Below are 22,712 nucleotides of genomic sequence, written 5' to 3' on the forward strand. Positions count from 1 at the left end.
ACTGGTTTATGAAGATTGGTATGACAAGGCACCCTTGAATCTTCCAAAATCCTCTAGATTTTGGCACAAATTCCTAGTGACTTAGGGAAAGAAAGGCAGGAAATTACAAGCCAATATCTAACATCTGCCAATGGGAAATTATTGAACACTATTAGGCAGTAGTATCAGGACTGTTGAAAAATTGGAATTCAATCAAGCAGAATCAACATTTTTAACAGGAACATGTGTTTTGCATTTACTAGAATTCTCCAAGAATATCATAAGCAGGTGAGGAAAAACAGGAATCAGTAGATGCAGTGTCTGGATTTCTAAAAGGCATTGGATAAAGGGTTTCATATAATGTTAATGCACAAGCTAAGAGGTCAAGGCATTGGTAGCAATATACCTCCTGAACCTAATAAAGTGGCCAATGAATGTATGTTTGTGTCTTCTCTTACTGTAGCTCAGCTACTTCCAAGGTCCAATGTGTCGGGCATTCAAAGATGCTCTTCTGTATACCACCGTTCTAACACTTGGTTATTCAAGCTGCTATCACCTTGTAGATGGGTCATATTCTGCATGGAGATCAGTCACCAGTGGGGTGCCTCAGGGATCTGTTCTGGGGCCCTTACTCTTCGTGATTTTTATAAATGACCTGGTTGAGGAAGTGGAGGGATGGGTTAGTAAGTTTGCTGATGACACAAAGGTTGGAGGGTTGTGGATAGTGTGGAGGGCTGTCAGAGGTTACAGCGGGACATTGATAGGATACAAAACTGGGCTGAGAAGTGGCAGATGGAGTTCAACCCAGAAAAGTGTGAAGTGGTTCATTTTGGTAGGCCAAATATGATGGCAGAATATAGTATAAATGTTAAGACTCTTGGCAGTGTGGAGGATCAGAGGGATCTTGGGGTCCGAGTCCATAGGGCGCTTAAAGCAGCTGCGCAGGTTGACTTTGTAGTTAAGAAGGCATACAGTGCATTGACCTTCATCAATCGTGGAATTGAATTTAGCAGCTGAGAGGCAATGTTGCAGATATATAGGACCCTGGTCAGACCCCACTTGGAGTACTGTGCTCTGTTCTGGACGCCTCACTACATGAAGGATGTGGAAGCCATAGAAAGGGTGCAGAGATTTACAAGGATGTTGCCTGGATTGGGGAGCATGCCTTATGAGAATAGGTTGAGTGAACTCGGCCTTTTCTCCTTGGAGCAATGGAGAATGAGAGGTGACCTGATAGAGGTGTACAAGGTGATGACAATGGTGGTGGAGGCAGATACGATAGGGTCTTTTAAGAGACTTTTAGATAGGTACATGGAGCTTAGTAAAATAGAGGGCTACAGGTAAGCCTTGTAATTTCTAAGGTAGGGACATGTTCAGCACAACTTTGTACGCCGAAGGGCCTGTATTGTGCTGTAGGTTTTCTATGTTTCCTCTGACTTCTCTCATTAAGAAGGGTGTTTTGTCCACAGAACTGCTGCTCACTGGATTTTTTTTTTTGTTTTTGCACCATTCTCTGTAAACTCTAAGAGACTCATGTGCGTATAGAACTCCAAGAAATCAGCAGATTCAGAGATATTCAAATCCCCCCATCTGGCACCAACAATCATTCCATGGTCAAAGTCACACTTCTTTCCCATTCTGATATTTGAAACTCTTGACCATAAAGGCATGCATTTATACATTGAGTTGCTACCACGTGATTGGTTGATTAGATATTTGCATTAACGAGGTGTACGTGTATCTAATAAAGTGACCAAGTGTATTACCATGGATAGAGGATTGATTAACTGACAGAAATATACTTGGATATGCAAGCTATGAAGAGGATTGAAATTACCTGATAGCCAATACAGACATGTTAAACAAGTGGTATGTGAACAAGAGGCAAACTTTGGGAGTTGGAGAAGAATATAGGGAAAGGTAAGATTATCAACTTCAATCAGAAAAATGGAAAAGTATTGAAATGGAGAGAGACTTAAATGCTAATGTGCTCATGGATTTGAGTGTTCTCCTGCACAAACAGAAAGTTGCCACACAGATACAGGAAGCAGTTAGTACAGCTGATGGAATATTTGCCTTAATTGCACAGAAGCAAGTTAGTGTTGCTATATTTGTACAGAGTTTTGGGTGATCATATTTGATCTCCTTATTCAGGGACGATATAGCTGAATTACACTCTTGGAAAACTACCCTCCCAATGCTCAACAAAGACAGAGGTTACTTCCCCTCAAGGAAGAATCCAGAACTAGGAAGCAGCTTCAGAGTAAGGAGTTACCCTATCAAGATACAAATAAGGAGGAATTTCTTCTGAAAGAGCTGTGAAAGCTGTTAAGGTTAAGATAATTGAATTAAAACTGAAAATAAGCAGATATTTGAACAGAGAAGTCAAAGGATGTGGGGAAATTAGGCATAAAAGTATACCCAAGTTCAAAACTTGATCAGCCATAATCTTCTTGAATGGCAGAGTGGACAGGCCTTGCAGCTATTCTTGTTCCTATTTCTAATGTTCTTATATGACAAACTGATAAGAAAACTGTTTAGAGAGATACACTATCAGATTTAAAAGAATTACAACTATAGTAACAAAACTATTCTCTGTACTGGATTCAGATACTGAGAATCAGACATTTGCTGCTGACCTCTAAGCCTTTTCTTAATACAGCATTAGGTTTTCCAGTATTTTGCTAGGGACCTTACTGCAACCCACAGCACATTGAGGTATGAATCAATAAACTGTGCAGTTTTTAACTTTTCCTCATTCCATCTCTAAATACCTATTAATAACTCTTCACTAATCTGTTTCAAGGTGCTCTTCACCTTGGCATCAAGGTACTGTGATGCTATTAGCTTTCAACTATGATAGCCAAAAGCACAGAACTGAGAACTCATTGCAGCCACACAGATCACTAATTGTTCTTCCTGCCCAAACCACTGTCTCTTCTCCCAATGGATGCATTGCACAAATGAAAATTGAGAAATCTATAGCAAGGCCCCCACAGGCATTATGCTCAGGAGGATATTAACTCAGACTAGTCTCCCCTGAACATCTGCTGAAGCCAGAGGGGACGTATAGAGAGATTTGGGGGAGAAATATTATGTTAGTAAGTTTTATCTTTATTCTGAAAGTTTAACTTGCACTGCCAATACCACAGAGACATTAAACTGAAATGATGAACACTCCAAACATTCCACTTTTGCATTTGCTCATTATCTCAGGTAGCAACTTGGATGGCCTGGGCACATTGCGCTGAAAGGACTATTCTGCACTACATACTCCATGATTTTAGCAAAATCACCATGCAGCTGTGTTCCATGCAAACCAGAGACTTGAGATACAGAAGTTAAACAACAAATCAAATGTCATGAAATTAGATATTCCCACATGTTGTTTCATCTTCTCTCACGTGAGGCAGAGTCGGTTCGCAATTTGGTTAAAGTATGGGAAGCATAGATTAGTTCTTCCTCGTCTTTACACATCACATAGTGTCACTTTATGCACATACAATCAATCTATGTATACAACAGTTGCTTGTACATGTGTTTTTTTAAAGTGTTCTTTAAGCTTATCATGATCTTTTATGCATTCACCAGATATGCAGCAACAATCATTTAATTCTCCTTTACATCTGTGTACTGAAGAATGACAATAAATGGCCTGGAATCTTAAAATAAAAATGACAATGTAAATGCTTTGAAATATTTTTCTGATAAAATGTTAGATTGTAGCGATGTGCTACACACAGCACTGAAATAACGACACACAGTCGGTAAGTTGTTTCGAGACTAGTTTATTCAAACTTCGTGGCGCTGGCATTTAATCCCTAGTGCCCGCCCTCTCCGGGCGGAAATGATGTCAGAGGTGAATTACCAAAGTCTCCCCTTCGTACAAACACAAACTTACAGTTCTGCAGGTCTTTGGGTATATGGGTCGCGGTCCGTCTGTGCTGTGAAGTTGGTACGGGGGCCAGGTTGCCGAGCCTTTCGCGTAACCTGTCCAGGACTGCTGCAGGTTCTTCCTCTTGCCCCCTTAGGGCTGGTATGAACTCTCCCGGGACGGCCAGGGGCGCGCCGTACACCAACTCGGCCGACGAGGCGTGCAGATCCTCTTTAGGCGCTGTGCGAATTCCAAGCAGGACCCAAGGAAGCTCGTCCACTCAGTTAGGTCCTCTCAGGCGGGCCATGAGAGCTGACTTCAAGTGACGGTGGAAGCGTTCCACCAGTCCGTTCGACTGTGGGTGGTAGGCAGTAGTGTGGTGCAGCTGTGTTCCCAACAGGCTGGCTACAGCCGACCACAGGCTGGAGGTGAACTGGGCGCCTCTGTCAGAGGTAATGTGGGCCGGTACCCCGAAGCGTGCTACCCAGGTTGCGATCAGTGCTCGGGCGCAGGAATCGGCAGATGTGTCAGTGAGCAGGACCGCCTCTGGCCACCTCATGAACTGGTCTACCATAGTTAGGAGGTACTGCGCTCCTCAGGACACTGGTAGGGGGCCCACGATATCCATATGAATGTGGTCTAACCTCCAGTGGGTGGGTTCGAACTGCTGAGGCAGGGCTTTAGTGTGCCGCTGCACCTTGGCTGTTTGGCACTGAGCGCACATTCTGGCCCATTCACTGACCTGCTTGTGAAGTCCGTGCCACGCAAACTTGCTGGAGACCAGCCGGACGGTTGTCCTGATAGATGGGTGTGCCAAACCATGTATGGAGTTGAAAACCCGCTGGCTCCAGGCTGCCAGGACGATGGGGCGAGGTTGGCTGGTAGCCACGTCGCACAGGAGGGTCCTATCACCTGGGCCTACGAGAAAGTCCTGCAGCTGCAAACCTGAGACTGTGGTCCTGTAGCTGGGCATCTCGTCGTCTGCCTGCTGTGCCTCCGCCAGTGCTGCATAGACCACCCCCAGGGACAGGGCCTGGAGAGTGCGTCCGCCAGGACGTTGTCCTTTCCCGAGACATGCTGGATGTCCGTTGTGTACTCGGAGATGTAGGACAGATGTCACTGCTGGCGAGCCGACCAGGGATCGGACACCTTCGTGAACGCGAAAGTCAACAGGTTGTGTCAGTGAACGCAGTGAACGGCCTGCCTTCTTAGAAGTTCCTGAAATGCCTGATTGCCAGATACAGTGCCAACAGCTCTCGGTCAAAGCACTGTACTTGAGTTCAGGCGGTCATAGGTGCTTGCTGAAGAACGCCAAGGGTTGCCAGTACCCCTCGATGAGCTGCTCCAGCACCCCACCGACTGCTGTGTTGGATGTGTCCACCGTGAGGGCAGTCAGAACGTCCGTTCTGGGGTGCACCAGCATCGCGGCATCTGCCAAGGCCTCCTTGGCTTTAACGAAAGTGGCCGCAGCCTCCTCCTCCCAAGTAATGTCCTTGCCTTTACCCGACATCAGGGTGTACAAAGGGCGCATGATATGGGCTGCTGAGGGGAGGAAACAGTGGTAGACCAACAAACTCTTGCAGGCCTTTGACTGTTGGGCCGGGCAAAGTGGCGGATCGTGTCTACCTTGGCGGGCAGAGATGTTGCCCTGTCTTTGGTAATCCTGTGGCCCAGGAAGTCAATGGTATCGAGACCAAACTGGCATTTGGCCGGGTTGATTATGAGGCTGAAATCACTCAGGCGGGAGTAGAGCTGGCGGAGGTGGGACAGATGCTCCTGGTGACTACTGCTGGCTATAAGAACGTCATCCAAATAGATGAATGTAAAGTCCAGGTCGCGTCCCACCGCATCCATTAGCTGCTGGAATGTCTGTGCGGCATTCTTCAGGCCGAACTGCATTCGGAGGAACTTGAACAGGCCGAACGGGATGATGAGTGCTGTTTTGGGGATGTCTTCAGGGTGCACCGGGGTTCGATGGTATTCCCGGATGAGGTCTACTTTGGAAAAGATTCTTGCCCCGTGCAGGTTTGCTGCAAAGTCCTGTATGTGCAGCACGGGGTAGCGTTCTGGAGTGGTAGCCTCGTTCAGTCTGCAGTAGTCGCCGCATGGTCTCCAACCCCCGGCTGCTTTGGGCACCATGTGCAGGGGGGAGGCCCATGGGCTGTCGGACCTCCGTACGATCCCCAATTCCTCCATCCTCTTGAACTCCTCCTTAGCCAGGCGGAGCTTTTCCGGGGCGAGCCTTCGTGCGCGGGCGTGGAGGGGTGGTCCCTGGGTTGGAATGTGGTGCAGTACCCCGTGTCTGGGCATGGCTGCCGTGAACTGCAGTGCCAGAATCGATGGAAAGTCCGCCAGGATTCTGGTGAATTCGCTGTCCGACAGCGTGATGGAGTTCAGGTGTGGGGCTGGCAACTTGGCTTCACCCAGGGAGAACGTCTGGAAAGTCTCGGCATGTACCAGTCTTTTCCCTTGCAAGTCAACCAGCAGGTTGTGAGCTCGCAAGAAGTCCGCCCCCAGGAGTGGTTGGCCACCGCGGCCAGTGTGAAGTCCCACGTGAACCGGCTGGCGCCGAACTGCAGCTGCACTGTGCGGGTGCCGTAGGTCCGTATCATGTTGCCGTTTGCGGTCCTCAGGGTGGGTCCTGGCTTCCTGTTGCGGGTGTCGTACCCCGTCGGGGGCAAGACGCTGATCTCCGCTCCGGTGTCGACCAAGAAGCGGCGTCCCGACTGTTTGTCCCAGATGTACAAGAGGCTGTCTGGTGGCCAGCCACCATAGTCATTAGTGGCAGCTGGCCCTGGCCCTGGCACTGGCCTTTGCAGGGCGGGCAACAACGGCGGGCTTTTGTGCCCCACCGCTGGTGGTAGAAACGCCACTGTTCACTGGCCTCCTCACTCCTGCCTCTGGGTTGTGTGCGCCCCCCCTGCCAGGCCCGGTCTGGTAATCTGACTGACAGACGCCAAGCTCTCCCTCTTGGCTTTCCACAGCATGTCTGCCCAGGCTGCCACCTTCCGGGGGTCACTGAAATCTGCGTTGGCCAGCAGCAGATGTATGTCCTCAGGCAGTTGCTCTAGGAACGCTTGTTTGAACATAAGGCAGGGCTTGTGTCCGTCAGCCAGGGCCAGCATCTCGTTCATCAATGCTGACGGCAGTCTGTCTCCCAAACCATCCAGGTGAAGCAGGCGGGCACCTCGCTCACGCCGTGTGAGGCAAAGGTCCCAAAATGAGCAGCGCTTTGAATGTTGCATATTTGCCTTCTTCCGGGGGTGATTGTATGAAATCCGTAAGCTGGGCGGCCGTCTCCTGGTCAAGGGCGCTCACCACGTGGTAGTAACGCATAGAATCATAAGATATCTGCCGAATCTGGAACTGGGCTTCTGCTTGGCTAAACCACATGCGTGGTCGCAGCGTCCAGAAAGTTGGCAATTTTAGCGAAACTGCGTGAACAGATGAAGAGTCCGTCATCTTTGGTCCAAATCCTGTTTGGTCCAAATCCAATGTAACGATGTGCTACACACAGCGCTGAAATAACGACACGCAGTCGGTAAGTCATTTGGAGCCTAGTTTATTCAAACTTCGCGGCGCTGGCATTTAATCCCTAGCGCCCGCCCTCTCCGGGCGGAAATGACATCAGAGGTGCATTACCAAAGTCTCCCCCCGCGTGCTGACTATTTGTGAGCCAGTTCACCTGCACAGAAAGTGGGTCGCCACAAGATAATACTTTTTCCAGCTAGTATAAATTTCATACCTACCAATGTTATTGGTTCGTGGAGTGCACCACTTTAACGTCACAGTTTCTTTGACGCTGCCATCTCTATTGCTATTAGACAGATGTGGATCAACTGCAATATAAAACCAAATAGAAAAAAAATTGTATGAACAAGGAAATGTCAAAAGATTTAGAGCAAATTAAAACTCCATCTTAATGCTCCAGAAGAGATGAAGTATGAAAAAGTAGGAAAAAGCAGATCCTAAAAACTTGAAGTTCATTATTTGCACAGATTATTTTCATTAAAATTCAATACAAACCAAATTAAATATTTTAATACAGTCGAACCAGATTTCAGGCATGGCTTGGTGTATTATAACAATAGCTTCAATCCAGAGAATGGTAAATATATTCCACAGACTTGGATTTGAGTCCAATCAACACTCCTATGCTTAAGGATCAGGAGGAATGGTTGAAGGGAACATACCCAGATTTTCATCCCATGTTAATACTTGGCACTCCATCTAAAGAGCCTGAGAAGAGTTGATCAAACCTAGCCACAACTTCAGGAATGAGAGAAGCACTAACTATTCCTTTCTATCATTAGCAAGCAAATAGTAAGCAACAGTCTTTTGCATTTCTAACACTATTTAGGCCAAGTATTAGCTGAGCATCCAACTGCAAGCCTTTATAGAATACAACAGTCTAAAACGTGTAATTTATCTTCATTTAAACTTGTGCAATTTATGCTTGTCATGTTTGTAACATACTGTGCTCTGTTACAAATGGCTAGTTATGCCCATAGCAATAAACTTGAACTTGAATTCATCCTGTAGACAACCAAAATTAAATGATCATTCCAGTGGTGGCAGATTCATTTAACAGTCAAGCATCGTCATGTAGATGCTTCTTTTCTGAAAGGGTTACCTATTTAAACCCATTCTGCTACCCTTTCCACAAACTCTTTTCATTTTCTTTTTTTCCCCTACCCCACTTACACTACACAATGTGATGAATGTGGTACTAGAAAAGCAACTCAACATCCTAACAACCTACTGCATAAAGAAACCATTTCTACTCTCCGTTTCTTTTAATGTCTTCTAGTTAACACTGAACTAACCAAATTAAATAGATTTATTCCTGATTTAATTTATTAATATTCCTTCCAGTTATTTACTCCTGATTTTGTTTATTTCAATATCATCTTGTTTTGCAGACATCTATTAAATTCCTTCTTGGGCCTTAAAGCCAATTGTTTAAAAGATCATCATCTCTTGATGAGGAGACCCTCATTCTTGATATCATCACTCAAAATTCTGCTGCACTTCCTCCATGCCTTTGTTATCTCTTGTAAAACAAGGTAACCAAGAAAAATTAAAACAATAACGATTATTTAAGGCTTATTTTAACATAGATTTTGATTCACTTGCAATTTCATTGATGCACCAGCACTGATAAATAGCATTCATATAAATCTGATGTCAAACTAGACTTCAATATCCTCTTTGGAAGAAATTCTAATCCTGTTAAATAAAAATCTAAGTGTGTTAAATGAAACACTATGTTACACTACCAGTTACCTTTCTTTCCTTTGATGTGGTCACCTATAAATGTAAGAAGTGATATTAAGATTTTTTCTAACATGAAGAGGAATTCAAGCAACAGAAATCCAAACTTATGCTCCAATTGTTTCAGTCAGACACTGGAACACCAAATTCAACTTAAACATGGGATAATAATATTTTCACAACAACAAAGAATTTCTGTTATTCATGTGCCAAGTTATGAAAGGAGTTTGTCATGTCAAAGTCAGATATTTCAATTTTATAAGATGACAATCCCTGAAATAACTTTCCACAATATCAGTCAAATATTTTGCCTAACTGGTTTTTAAAATTTAACTATACAAGTGCATATTCAATTAAATTTGAATTTAAGTTATATTTTTTAAATGGATAAACTTACTAGGTACCATTTCTTAACACATGAACACTGTTCAACACCCATGCCCCAACTTAAGAGAAATTAAAACAAAAGTACTTCACACCAAATTCAATAGAAGCCAGTAACATAAAAAATCAGGTAACCTGCTTTGGCTCTGGGGATAATGAAAAAAAAAGTGATCTCTATGACAACCCCCTTCTCTTTTCACACAATGTCACAGAATCTTTTTCTGTTTTAACATTTTCTAGCAGCCCTATCCAGCTTGTCTAGATGAGAGTGCTGCCATAAAAGGTGGGTATCCAATGCATATGCAACCAGAATTTAAAATCATACAGTAAGTCATAATTCAAAGATAATAAAATTTGACATACACGATATTGGTGTCATGTTCTTCCCTTCTGCAAATAAAAACAAAATATTAGTATTAACAAAAAATATAAACTTACACACTTTAAGTTGCTAATGACAGGACTGGTTACTGATGCTTTTCCTTTCAAAAAAAAAATTATGATTTTCAGAATCCACAGTACAAATTCCATTGAACTTATTTCTGTATAAAATCTTCTAATTACATAACCACAGGACATAAAAGGTGCTAATTTTCATAATGCAAGGCCCAGCTTTCATCAGACTTAATACCAGGGGATTGCAAGATGAGCATCACTCCAGCTTTCTACAATTGAAAAAGGAATAGGCAGGTGCAAGAAGGATGATATACATGTCCCATCAACCCAGCAAAAAAATACTGGCAGCATTAAAGACAAATTGTTACAAAACCATTACAGGGATCAAAGCAATTTTACACTCCAATGATCAACTACTACTGACTGTTTTACCACAAAGATTTCTCTCTATCAAACAAGGTGAGAGTTTTGATGTTCTTTGTAGATAGCATACAGAGATCTCAAAGCTGTGTTTTGGCTGTTGTCCATGACATTCTTTGGCTGCTCTTTCTTTACCTTAATTTAGCTACCACAAAATATCTGATATAATTCAGTTCTTGAGTCACTGCCTGTATTCATCAGACAACCAGCCAGTGACCTCAAAGACCCTTATCTTGGATTTAATTAGCAGAACGGTGTGCTCAGTACAGTTTTCAGATGCTGAATGTTGGGTTCTTCTAGTTTCTGGTCAGGGGCATGTGACCACTGATCAGAAAAAGATGTGGAAAGAATATCCCACATAAAGAAATGCAAAAGGAAATCAGGTCATTCGTTGAGGAATCAATCAGTCAGGGAACTACAAAATAATCATCTGGACATCACTCAAGGATCTCCAATATCCTCCTGCGAACCAACAAACATAGTTAATAATGGCTCTAAGCTTTTGGCTCACATGATTCCACATCTGTACCCCCGTTTTGCATCAAGCACCATTTGCCAATCTTGCTTTGTCCCAACAAGAACACAACAGGAGTTGAATCAGACTAACAGGCCTTTCAAGCCTGTTCGGCCATTCAATATGATTGTAACAGATCTATACTAACCCCAACTTCTCTTCTGTAACAGCTCTCCATAACTCCGGGTTCCTCAATCTTTCAAATATTTCCACCTTAAACATACAGTGTCTATAAAAAGTATTACCCCCTTGGAATGCTTCATGTTTTATTGTTTTACAACATTGAATTACATTGGATTTCATTTGGCTTTTTTGACACGGATCAACATAAAAAGCCTCTTTTGTGTTAAAGTGAAAATAGATCTCTACAAAATTATCTAAATTAACTGAAATATAAAACACAAAAATTGATTGCATAAGTATTACACCCTCCCCCCCCCCCAATATGACACACTAAGTCATCAATGGTGCAGCCAATTGGTTTTAGAAGTCACATAATTAGTTAAATTGAGATCTTTTCTTAGAGACCTGTGTGCAGTCAAGGTGATTCAATAGATTGTAGTTTAAATAAAAGAGCATCTGTAAGGTCCAACTGCTGGTAAGTCAGTGTCCTAGCAAAACTACACCATGAAGACAAAAGAACTTTCCAAGCATCTCTGTGAAAAGATTATTGAAAAGCACAAGTCAGGAGATGGATACAAGAACACTTCCAAGTCACTAAATATCCCTTGGAGTACAGTTAAGGCAATCATCAAGAAATGGAAAGAATATGGCACAGTTGTAAATCTGCCTAGAGCAGGCCATCCCCAAAAAATGAGTGACCGTGCAAGAAGGGGACTAGTGAGGGAGGCCACCGAGAGACCTATGACAACTCTGGAGAAGTTACAAGCTTCGGTGGCTGAGAAGGGAGAGACTGCGCATGCAGGAACTGTTGCCTGGGTGCTTCACGAGTCACAGCTTTATGGGAGAGTGCAAAGAGAAAGCCAATGTTGAAAAAAATAATTCATGTGAAATCTTGGCTAGAGTTTGGCAGAAGGCACGTGGGAGACTCTGAAGTAAGCAGGAAGAAGGTTCAATGGTCTGCTGAAACAAAGTTGAGTTTTTTGGCTATCAGACTAAATGCTATGTTTGGCGTAAGCTGAACACTGTACATCATCAAAGACACACCATCCCTACCATGAAGCATGGTGGCGATTGCATCATGCTGTAGAGGGTAAAATAAATGCAGCAAAATACAGGGAAATCCTGGAGGAAAACCTGATGCAGTCTGCAAGAGAGCTGCAACATGGGAGAAGATCTGCTTTCCAAAAAGAAAATGACCCCGAGCATAAAGCCAAGACTACACAGGAATGGCTTAAAAACAACATTAATATCCTGGAGTGGCCAAGTGAGAGTCCAGACCTCAATCCAATTGAGAATTTGTGGCTGGACTTGAAAAGGGCTGTTCACTCACAGTCCCCATGTAATCAGACAGAGCTTGAGCAGTTTTCTAAAGAATAGGGAAAAACTGTAGCATCCAGATGTGCAAAGCTGATAGAGACCTATCCACACAGACTCAAGGCTGTAATTGCTGCTAAAGGTACATCTACTAAATACTGACTTGAAGGGGTGAATACTTATGCAATTATTTGGTGTTGTATACTTCTAATTAACTTAGATCATTTTGTAAAGATCTGTTTTCACTTTGACACAGAAGTGTCTTTTTCTGTTGATCAGTGTCAAAACAGCCAAATTAAATCCACTGTGATTCTATGCTGTAAAGCAATAAAACATGGAAACTTCCAAGGGGGTTGAATACTTTTTATAGGCACTGTATCTCTCCACTCTCAGGGTTGAGAACTCCAGAGACTCAATACCCTCTAAGAAAAGAAATTTCATACACCTCAATTTTAAATAGTCATACTTTATTTTGTAGTTATGTTCCCTTGTTTGTGATTCTCCCTCTAGTGAAAATATCAACATCTACCCCACCAAGCTTTATTAGAATATCTTACGCTCAAATGAGAAGACCCTCTATCACTTACAGCCATCATTTATTCCCCATCCAATTACAGCTCAAACTTTACTGTTTGCATCCTTTTCAACAGGGGTAAGGGGAGGGAAAAGTGTGAACAACTGGAACATGTATACACAGATTTCTGAAACGGTTTTGAGAAGGTATCATTCAAAAAGGTATAAAAGTAAAATTAAAGCACAAGGGACTAGAGAGTAATATACAGGTGTAATAGTCTGTCTTTCATGAAGGGTGGAGATTGCCTTTAGGGATATATAGGAGGCTAAATGGCTCAATGAGGATGAAATATACAGGAAAGTGAAAAAAGAATACAAGAGTATTTTAGAAATGGTGAGAGACTGAATGCTGATAGTGGCCTTGTACACAAATCACTGAAAGATAAATTGAATGACTGGCTTTAATTGATGAGATTTATTGATATAAACAGAATGAAAGTCTATTGACTGAGTGCAGAATTCTGATGGTTACATGAAGGATCATTCATGATCATAATGATTGGAAGAGTAGGAGTGAGGGGATAAGGCCCACTACTTCATCTATTTTTCATTAATTTTTTTTTTAAAACTTACAGTGGCTACCCAGTCACAAATGTGTAAATCAGGCAGGACAAGAAGAAATAATCAGCTGTGATCTTATTATACAGTGGAGGAGACACGAGGGTTCCAAAGGCCAACTCCTGCTTTAAGTACATTCTTGTATGAAGTGGTGAAAGGAGAAGGATATTTGGAACAAATGGTGGATTCAACAGAGCAACACAGAAGATTTTGGAAGAACTCAGTGGGTCAGGCAGCACCTATGGAGTGAAATGAGACAGTCCACATTTCAGATCGACCGCCTTCATTCAGGTGAGTCCAGGTGACTGGAACATTGACTGTCAACTTGCCCTCCATTGATGCGGACTGACCAGCTTAGTTGCTGCAGTGTCTTGTGTATTGCTCCAGAATCTAGCACTTGCTGTCTCTTGTGTCTCCAAGAATTCAAATGAATTTGAATCGCTTTAAAATCAGTAATACTAGTTAATATATTGTAATAGTATGACCGTTGGCCAAGATCATAGCATCTTTAGTAACAAAGATCAAACTTTTCAATTTTTACACGCTTTATTTTGCACTTGATACTGTATTTACAAATGAATAAGATGTTTGCACTGTCTTTCATTCCATTTCTCTCGATTTGTTGCACCCAGATAAACGATATTCCTGATACAACAGAAAAACCTCAATGTATTAATAATTCAGCAAAGTGTACACAATTCTCTAATAAGCAAGAAAGCCGAAGGACATGATTCAAGACTTGTAAGGACTTTTTTGAGCCTGATCTTTTTCTTCTTCCTATCTGAACCTGACCCCATTGCATCAGATATTTATTATGTATAACATTGATTATATATTCCCCTCAAAAGATGCTGCCTGGCCTACTAATCTCCTCTATCACCTCCCAGCTTCTCACTTCACCCTCACCTGGCTTCCCTATCACCTACCAGGCTGTTTATCTTTCCCTCCTCCCACTTCCTATTTAGGCTTCTACCCTCTTCCCTTTCAGTCCTGAAGAAGGTTCTTGGCTCAAAACATCAACTGTTTTATTTTCCTCCATAGATGCTGCCTGACCTGCTGAATTCCTCCAACATTTTGTGTGTTTTTAGTTCATTCTTGGGAGGTGGTCATTCTAAGTGTTAAATTTATTCACATACCACAGGGCATTATATTTTCCAGCCTTGGAGAAAGTTAGATGGATGGGAACAGTTACAAACTAAGACCATAAGGCATACTGTAGGAGCAGAATTAGGCCATTCAGCCCATCCTGCTATTCCAGCGTGGCTGATTTAATATCTCCCTCAACCCCTTTCTCCTGCCTTCTCCCCATAACTTTTGAAACCCTTACTAATCAAGAACCTATCAACCTCTGTTTTAAATATACCCAATGACATGACCTCCTAATTAGTAGGTACCAGTTAGTACCTACCAGTCCTAATTAGTTAGTACCAGCCTGGTAGGTGATTGGGAACCAGGTGAGGGGGAAGGTGGGTGAAGTGAGAAGCTGGGAGGTGATAGAGCAGATTAGTAGTCTCCTCTTAGTTGTCTGTGGCAATGAATTCCCCAGGTTCACCATCCTCTAGCTCGAGAAATACTTCCTCATCTCTGTTCTAAAGGGATGTGTTTATATGCTCCTAGACTCCCACACTAGACTCCACATCCTCTCCATGTCCACTCTATCTAGGCTCTTCAACACTTGGTAGGTTTCAATGAGACCCCCTCTTATTATTCCAAACTCCAGGCCCATAGTCACCAAAAGCTCCTCACAAGCCAACGCTCTCATTCCACAGATCACTCTTGTGAACCTCCTCTGGCCAGCACATCCTTTCTTGAACAAGGAGCCTAAATCTGCTCACAATATTCTAAGTTCAGTCTGCCCAACACTGTTTTTATTGGTTCAATTCATCAAGAGAAAATGCCGAGTATATTTTTCATTCCATAGGGGCTGCCTGATTCGACAACTAATTCCAAGATTCTCCTTTTTTAAACAACACACACAAAATGCTGGTGGAACACAGCAGGCCAGGCAGCATCTATAGGGAGAAGCACTGTCGACGTTTTGGGCCGAGACCCTTCGTCAGGACTCAGCCCAAAATGTTGACAGTGCTTCTCCCTATAGATGCTGCCTGGCCTGCTGTGTTCCACCAGCATTTTGTGTGTGTTATTTGAATTTCCAGCATCTGCAGATTTCCTAGTGTTTTCCCCATTTTTATTCAGATTTCCTCCATCTGCAGTATTTTGCTTTTGCCCTGGACATGAGAATTGGCTTACTCTACCTTGAGCAGCTTGTTATAAGGCTGAACTGTCAAACTAAAAGAAAAGTGCTTCAAAATGGCAGTGTTCACCTGCAACCAGATACTCCCACCATTGCAAGGAGAAACATTTTAAAACCAAATTTAGAATAGTGACAACAATTGTGGATGAATTCAAGTTTATGAAGGTTGGAAATAAAAAGACAAACAGAAGAGAGCAGGAACTCAGTCTAGCATTAGTAGAAAACTGTCTGGAAGTTGCTTTTAGAATCTGAAGAATGGACACAAACTTTATGCCAGATTCTAGCTAAACTGTGAATACCATGACTTACCACTTCTTAGCAGTTCAGTATGAGCGTCTTTTTGATGGAGAAGTTCTACATCATAATTTGCAGAAGTATTTGCATGTTGTTCTTCCTTTAAATAAAAGACACGTAATATGTAAATTCAATATGGATTTGTTTGCAGTCAGTGAACAAGCATTACCATATGTATACACCCATGTGCTCAGCAGGGTAGTAGAATTACTATTTAACATCCTCTAGGCAATTGATATGGTCCACTTTTGACCTTGTTAAAAATTTTGCTTTTAAGATCAAAAAAGTTTTAAAAACGTGTTCTGTGCTCATCTTAAAATGTAACTATTATAGAACTGAGTTCAGAGGAATTGCCACTGCCTCGTGAATTGCAGTTCATTGTGGTGAATACATTTAGAACAATCTAATTCCATTAGGCCCAAGTGGTTACATTTTTTGTTCTTTTCTGAACATAAGTTGGTATAGATCATACATTCCTCACCTATAACACCAAGATCACTAACCATCTGACATTTGAATATAATAGATCATCAAAAACAATGAAATTCTAATTTCCCCAGTCTACCAGCCCTGCAACACATCAATAGGTCTGATCTAGCTTTTGTGTAAGTGGCAATATAGCTAATTAGGGTATAAAACTAATTTTCATAGACCAGTAACAGGCCTTTTGTTCATGATGTTTGTGCCAAACATGATGTCAGACTCAACTAACTCTCTACTGCCCACACATGATCCATATCCCTCCATTTCCTGCATATTCTAAACTCAAACACCACAATTTATCTTCTTCCACCAACAGCCCATTCCAGGCATCTACCACTAGGTTAAAAAAAAATTGCCCTGCATAATACGGCTAACACAAGAGAGCACAGTTTTAAGGTGCTTGGAAGTAGGTACAGAGGAGATATCAGGGGTATTTGTTTTTTATGCAGAGTGGTGAGTGCATGGAATGGGCTGCCAGTGACGGTGGTGGAGGAGGATATGATAGGGTCTTTTAAGAGACTCCTGGGACAGGTACAAGGAGCTCAGAAAAATCAGAGGGCTATGGCTGACCCTAGGTAATTCCTATAGTAAGGACATCTTCGGCATAGCTTTGTGGCTTCCATGTTGTATATCAATTTTAATTTTTTTTTCTCCTCTCACCATAAGTGCATGTCCTCTAGTATTTGACATTTCTACTTACAGAAAAAAGATTAATCATCTAATTTTGTTCCTCTTAAAATGGATCTCAATCTCTTTTACTATAGTTTTATATTGGCGCAGGCATCTAAGAGATATTGGAGAAGCCCATTTAACCCATCTAGCTCAATATTCTATAGCAATCTAGAAATCGCTCATTAAGGAAATCTCTTTTAAATGCATCCAGAAATCATGTCTCCTTTGCTTTAGTCAAAAAGATGTTCTGCATATTGTCACTTTCCATACATAATCCCTGACATCAGTTCTGAGTTGAAGTTTTACCTACATGTATTCACATTTAGATCATGGCCAATTTCAATAGTGGTCCTAATTAACCCACCAAGCTGCCTGGTAAAGCTGATGTCTTTTCCAGCTTCCTTGAACAAAAATGCTAAGACACATTATTGAACTGCTGCACTCCCTGGCAGCAAAAGGTTCGATATAACTGAGTGATCTGAGAGTTATACATATATAAGTGAGACTAGTATTACATACAGGCCAGGCAAAGAGAGTAATTTCCATCCTTAAAGGATCCGGTTGCAGAGATTTTATATAATTTAATAGCTTGTTTGAATGTTAATTAATAATTAATATCTAGGCGTCTAGGCATTCAAAACAAACTTATTTTATAAATTGTATTGATAAGTTCTGAAGTCAAATTCCTTTAATAGTCAAGAACCAACCAACTTACCTGGCACTCGGAATTTGCCTTAGAATTTCTCTGCCCCATACATAAGGACTTGCACTATCAGTGACTAAAATTGTACAGTGCTCATTATGTATTCTTATCAGCACAATATATAATGTTCCAACAAAACTGCTGATCTGACAGGATAGCAGAGCTTTATTAATAATTTTATACACTGTATAAAACAAAGGCACAGCCCATTCCACTATCTGCTGTCAGTCTTGGGTCTCATGTACTTCTCTCACAATTACTTCAGTATCAATCATGTAAGTGTGAAGATTCTTTATACTTATCCGGTCTGAATTTCCTCTACCATAACTTTGTACACTTGCAAATTATGCCATCATCCTTCTGCAGCTCTTCAGCTCCCTTATCATTTAATATTATTTGCAAATTTGACACTTTGATTATGTACTCAAAAACTATCAATTTACAATAAGAACTATTTATCTTAATATAATGTTTATTGTCTTATATTTTCAGTAACACTATATTTTAATGACAAAACAATAGTGACAAAATTTTGTTTTCAGTTTCCCATTAACACCCTTAAAAACCAGTTACTTCAATCAGGAAAATTGACACTACATAAAAATATGTAGGAGAATTTAGACTACTTGACCTAGTAAGACCCTTCCACATTAACTCAGAACTATGCTAACACACTGACCATCTTATAGTATGCACAAAACTATGCAGAAGTTAATCCAGTGTGAAATCTCTTGTCTAGAATGTTTTAATTATTTTGAAACATGGCTTTTAAGCAATTCCTTTTAAACAGCATATGGAAGGCAACCAACAATAAACAAACTGCAGAAGGTGCATTATCATTGCATGCCACACAAATACTATACAGGGCAGATACATAAAAACACAAAATGGAAAGAACAATACAGATGTAAGGGAACAGCTTCAGTGACAGTTTCATACACAGGGTCTTACAGTAATGTTTCTACAAGAACAACAAAAAGATGATTATATTGCACACCATTACTTGTTGCATGCAATATAACCTTTTGATCAGTGTCATGATCTAATGTTCTATTTTGAATCAAATTTACTAACCTGTTCACTGACATTGAATGTGGGCTAGCAAACAGAAATATGATGTGGAGAGAAAATAATTCGAAAATTACTTTGAAAAATGTTAAATTTTCACAAACCGAAAATAAATAAAAACAATTAGATGCTGTGATCTACTTAAAATAAAACATATTTAAAGTATTAGACCCACCTTCATAGGGATGTTAGTAATAGTGGTGGAGGCAAGGTCAAAATGCTGTTGGACAAGTGTCATGAGCTTTGCAGGTAATTGTCTTCCGGCACGAACACTGTGTACTTCACTCGTTAGTACCAAGGAGACCTGTAGCAATCAAATCGGACTCTAACCAATCATGACATTTGGAAGGCAAAAATCATGTAATATTCTAATAATCATAAAAGAGATGCTGGAATCTGGAGCAACACACAAGAAGCTAGTGGAACTTAGTGGGTCAGCTAGCATTAATAAAAGGAAATGGACAGTCGAGTTTCAGGTCAATATTCTTCATATGCTTAGTTTTTGTATGCTGCTTGTATTCAACTAAGGTAGCTACAAATTACAGATTTGATACATCCAAAACATTTCCATTGAATTCATACAACACTTGGGGTAGAGAACTTATCACCTTTAATTAATTCCCAATGTACATTCTGGGACATAATCAAGCAAAAAATAACCTCATACAAGATAATATAATAGGCTGTCACAATGATGGGTTTTAAGAGTTAAAGAAGGAGAAAATTCCACCATTCGGATGAAGATTTTAAAATATCAGATTAGTTATCCATTTAGCTCACATTGAGGTCAAAGGAAGGGGAAAAATCAGATACTTAATAGTTAGTCTGATAAGGGTCATTTTGCATTGCCTCCAATTTAGAATTAGAATTAGAGTTTCAGAACTGCTTAATGGTAAGGACTAAATATATGCATTTTTGTAAGGGCTAAAGGGCATATGAGTTGAAGGTGGGCTCCTGATCAAAACATATTTCAGAAATCATTCATGTAGAACCAGGTAAACTCAATCAGAGCAGCTTCTATCTTGAATATACACTTAAGCTGGTACTTGTTTATTAAATACAATAAATGTTAATAGATTTCTTTAACACACCTACTTGCAATAAGAATGTTGCATAATATAAGACAAAAAAGCTATATAAATCCCATTTCATTGCCATTTGGCATTTGCACAGTCAAGAGTGCCATAGGCTTATACAACACAGTAAAAGTCACTTCATTCCATTACAATCATGCCAATCTTTTTGCCCATTTACTATAATCCCATTAGTCAGTACTGTTCTATGCTTTGCCTATTCAAGTGCCTGTATAAGTATCTCTTAAGCATCGTGATTGTATTGGATTATATGCCTCCTCTAGCAGTGAGTTCTAGATCTCAACCACTGCATAACAAATCTGTAGTGCACAGACCCTTTTCCTATTATCCGGCGGCATGCTCCTAGCTTATCTACAGAGATAAACTGTGACTTTAGGACTTTGCAATTAAAGTTAACTTACATTTTAACCATTGTTCTTTTCTGTTAATACATTGCTGTCACCTTCTATTAACAGAAAGGGAGAGCCAGTGGTGTAATATATCTGAATTTTCAGAAATTATTTGATAAAAGAGATTAGTGAATTTAAATACAGGAGATTAGGGGCAATATTACTGATATGGACAGAAAATTGGTGGTCAAGTAGGAATAGGGGCAAAGTTCTACTCCTACTATTTTTCTACGTTGCTTGTTTGCACTATTCTGTAGGCCTGAAATGGGCAGTCACAGCCAGAAAAGTCTTGCCACAAAGAGTGGTTTGTACAAACATTCCTGTCTACCTGCATTAAGTTCCACCTATCTAGCGTCACTGAATAAAGAACCACCTGCATTCAGAGACTAGAACATTCACAGAGCCAAAAAATTAGCTAATTTATACTATCATCCACTCAAAACAACACTATCATCCCCTTTAAAACTAATCAATAAGCTTTGAGCTTCAAAACCTTGGTCTCAATACACCCTGTGCAATTAGATCCTCAATTTATTCACTAGCAGAACCGAATCAGTTCAGATTGGCAAAATCTCCTCCACAATCTCCATCAGCACAGGTGCACCACAAGGCTGTGTGCTTAGCCCCCTGCTCTTCTCACTTTACACTTATGACACCGAGCTAAGCACAGCTCCAATGCCACATTTAAGTTTGATGACTGCCACTGGCCAAATCAAAGATGGTGTTGAATCAGTACATCAGTATATAAAAGGGAGCTTGGAAATCTGGTTGAGTGGTGCCATAACAAGAACTTATCACTCAATATCAGCAGGACCAAGGAGCTATTATTGACTTCAGGAGATGGAAACTGGAGGTCCATGAGCTGGTCCCCATCAGGGGATCAAAAGTGAAGAGAGTTAGCAACTTTAAATTTCTCGGTGTTATCATTTCAGAGGACCTGTCTTGCACTTGCAACTCAAGTGCAATTACAAAGTAAGCACAACAGTGCTTCTACTTCCTTAGAAGTTTGCGAAGATTCTCCATGACATCTAATACTTTGACAAACTTCTATAGATGTGTGGTGGAGAGTATATTGAAACACCAATGTCCTTGAATGGAAAATTATACAAAAAGTAGTGGATATGGCCCAGTCCATCATGGGTAAAGCCAGTGAGTACATCTACATGGAGCACTGTCACAGGAATGCAGCTTCCATCATTAGAGACTCCCACTATCTAGGTCATGCTCTCTTCTCTCTGCTGACATTAGTTAGAAGGTACAGGTGCCTCAGGACTCTCACTACCAGGTTCAGGAAGAGTTATTATCCCTCAACCATCTTGAACCAGTGGGGATAACTTCACTCAACTTCACTTGCCCCATCACTGAACTGTTCCCACAATCTACTGACTCACTTTCTAGGACTCTTCATCTCATGTTCTCAATATTTATTACTTATTTATTCATTTTTTTCTCTCTCTTTTGTATTTGAGATTTGTGTCTTCTTCACATTGTTTGTCTGCCCTGCTGGCTGTGGAGATTCATTGATCCTATTATGGTTCTTTGATATAATGCCTGCAAAAGATTAATCTCGGGGTTGTATATGGTGACATATACTGTATAAGATGTGATAACAAATTTATTTTGAAATGTGAACTTAATTTGGATTGTAATGGTGTAAGTTGTGGTTCTTTCAAGTATATTTCGAGAGTCACTGTCTACCCCAGTGTTTCAGACAAATCTTCTAGATGCCCAAACTAATCACTGAGTGAAAATCTTTTTCTCATTTCCCTGCTAAACCCTTCTATCAACTGATTCAAATATACATCCCTAATTACTGAATGCTGAAGTGGACTCATACAGTATGGAAAGTATCTCTTCCACCCACTATATCTGTGCTGAACTCAAGTACCTGATTCTGATAATCCCATTTTCTAACAGACTTCTATTTTAATGTGTCTGGAGAATGTGGCAGGATTGTTTCCATTAAAACACAAAGCTAAAGGCGTGAAACACTTGATAACACATCACCATACTTAAGAGATGCAGAAGTGACCATGTACACAACTCATCCCATTAGTCTCATAGCACTAAAACACATATATAGCTGTGTTTCAAATGTGCACAGAAAACTTAACTCACATCTTTCTTTGGATGATCTGAAACAAGGCTGTCTTCACCAACTGTGTAGGTATGAATTAAGACCAGTTCACAATGCTGAATTTGCATCAAGCTGAAAGGAAACAAAAGATATTGAGCAAACCAACTTCTGTCTAAAGTGTGATATATCTGCAAGGTTAGATAGTGTCAACTGGATTGATCATTGCACTTCTCACCAAAATAAAAAAATTGGCAAAAGTTACATCTTTT

The 22,712-nt window shown here is 41.0% G+C and overlaps 1 protein-coding gene across 5 annotated transcripts in view; it reads right to left on the minus strand.

Moving 5' to 3' along the window:
- The window catches only part of ints13 (integrator complex subunit 13), an 86,630-nt gene that overhangs the window by 42,719 nt on the left and 21,199 nt on the right, over positions 1-22,712 (minus strand). For 4 of the 5 annotated variants that reach the window (XM_059987727.1, XM_059987725.1, XM_059987729.1 and 1 more), the window contains 6 exons: positions 22,485-22,575; positions 19,059-19,187; positions 15,973-16,057; positions 9,875-9,901; positions 9,140-9,163; positions 7,603-7,692 (listed from right to left, as the gene is read on the minus strand). In XM_059987727.1, the coding sequence (XP_059843710.1) occupies positions 7,603-7,692; positions 9,140-9,163; positions 9,875-9,901; positions 15,973-16,057; positions 19,059-19,187; positions 22,485-22,575 (446 nt within the window). The remainder of the gene's footprint in view (positions 1-7,602; positions 7,693-9,139; positions 9,164-9,874; positions 9,902-15,972; positions 16,058-19,058; positions 19,188-22,484; positions 22,576-22,712) is intronic. The other variant, XM_059987726.1, reaches the window with a different exon arrangement.

Source organism: Hypanus sabinus, chromosome 13 (assembly GCF_030144855.1).
Source record: "Hypanus sabinus isolate sHypSab1 chromosome 13, sHypSab1.hap1, whole genome shotgun sequence".
In the NCBI taxonomy this organism is placed as follows: domain Eukaryota; kingdom Metazoa; phylum Chordata; class Chondrichthyes; order Myliobatiformes; family Dasyatidae; genus Hypanus; species Hypanus sabinus.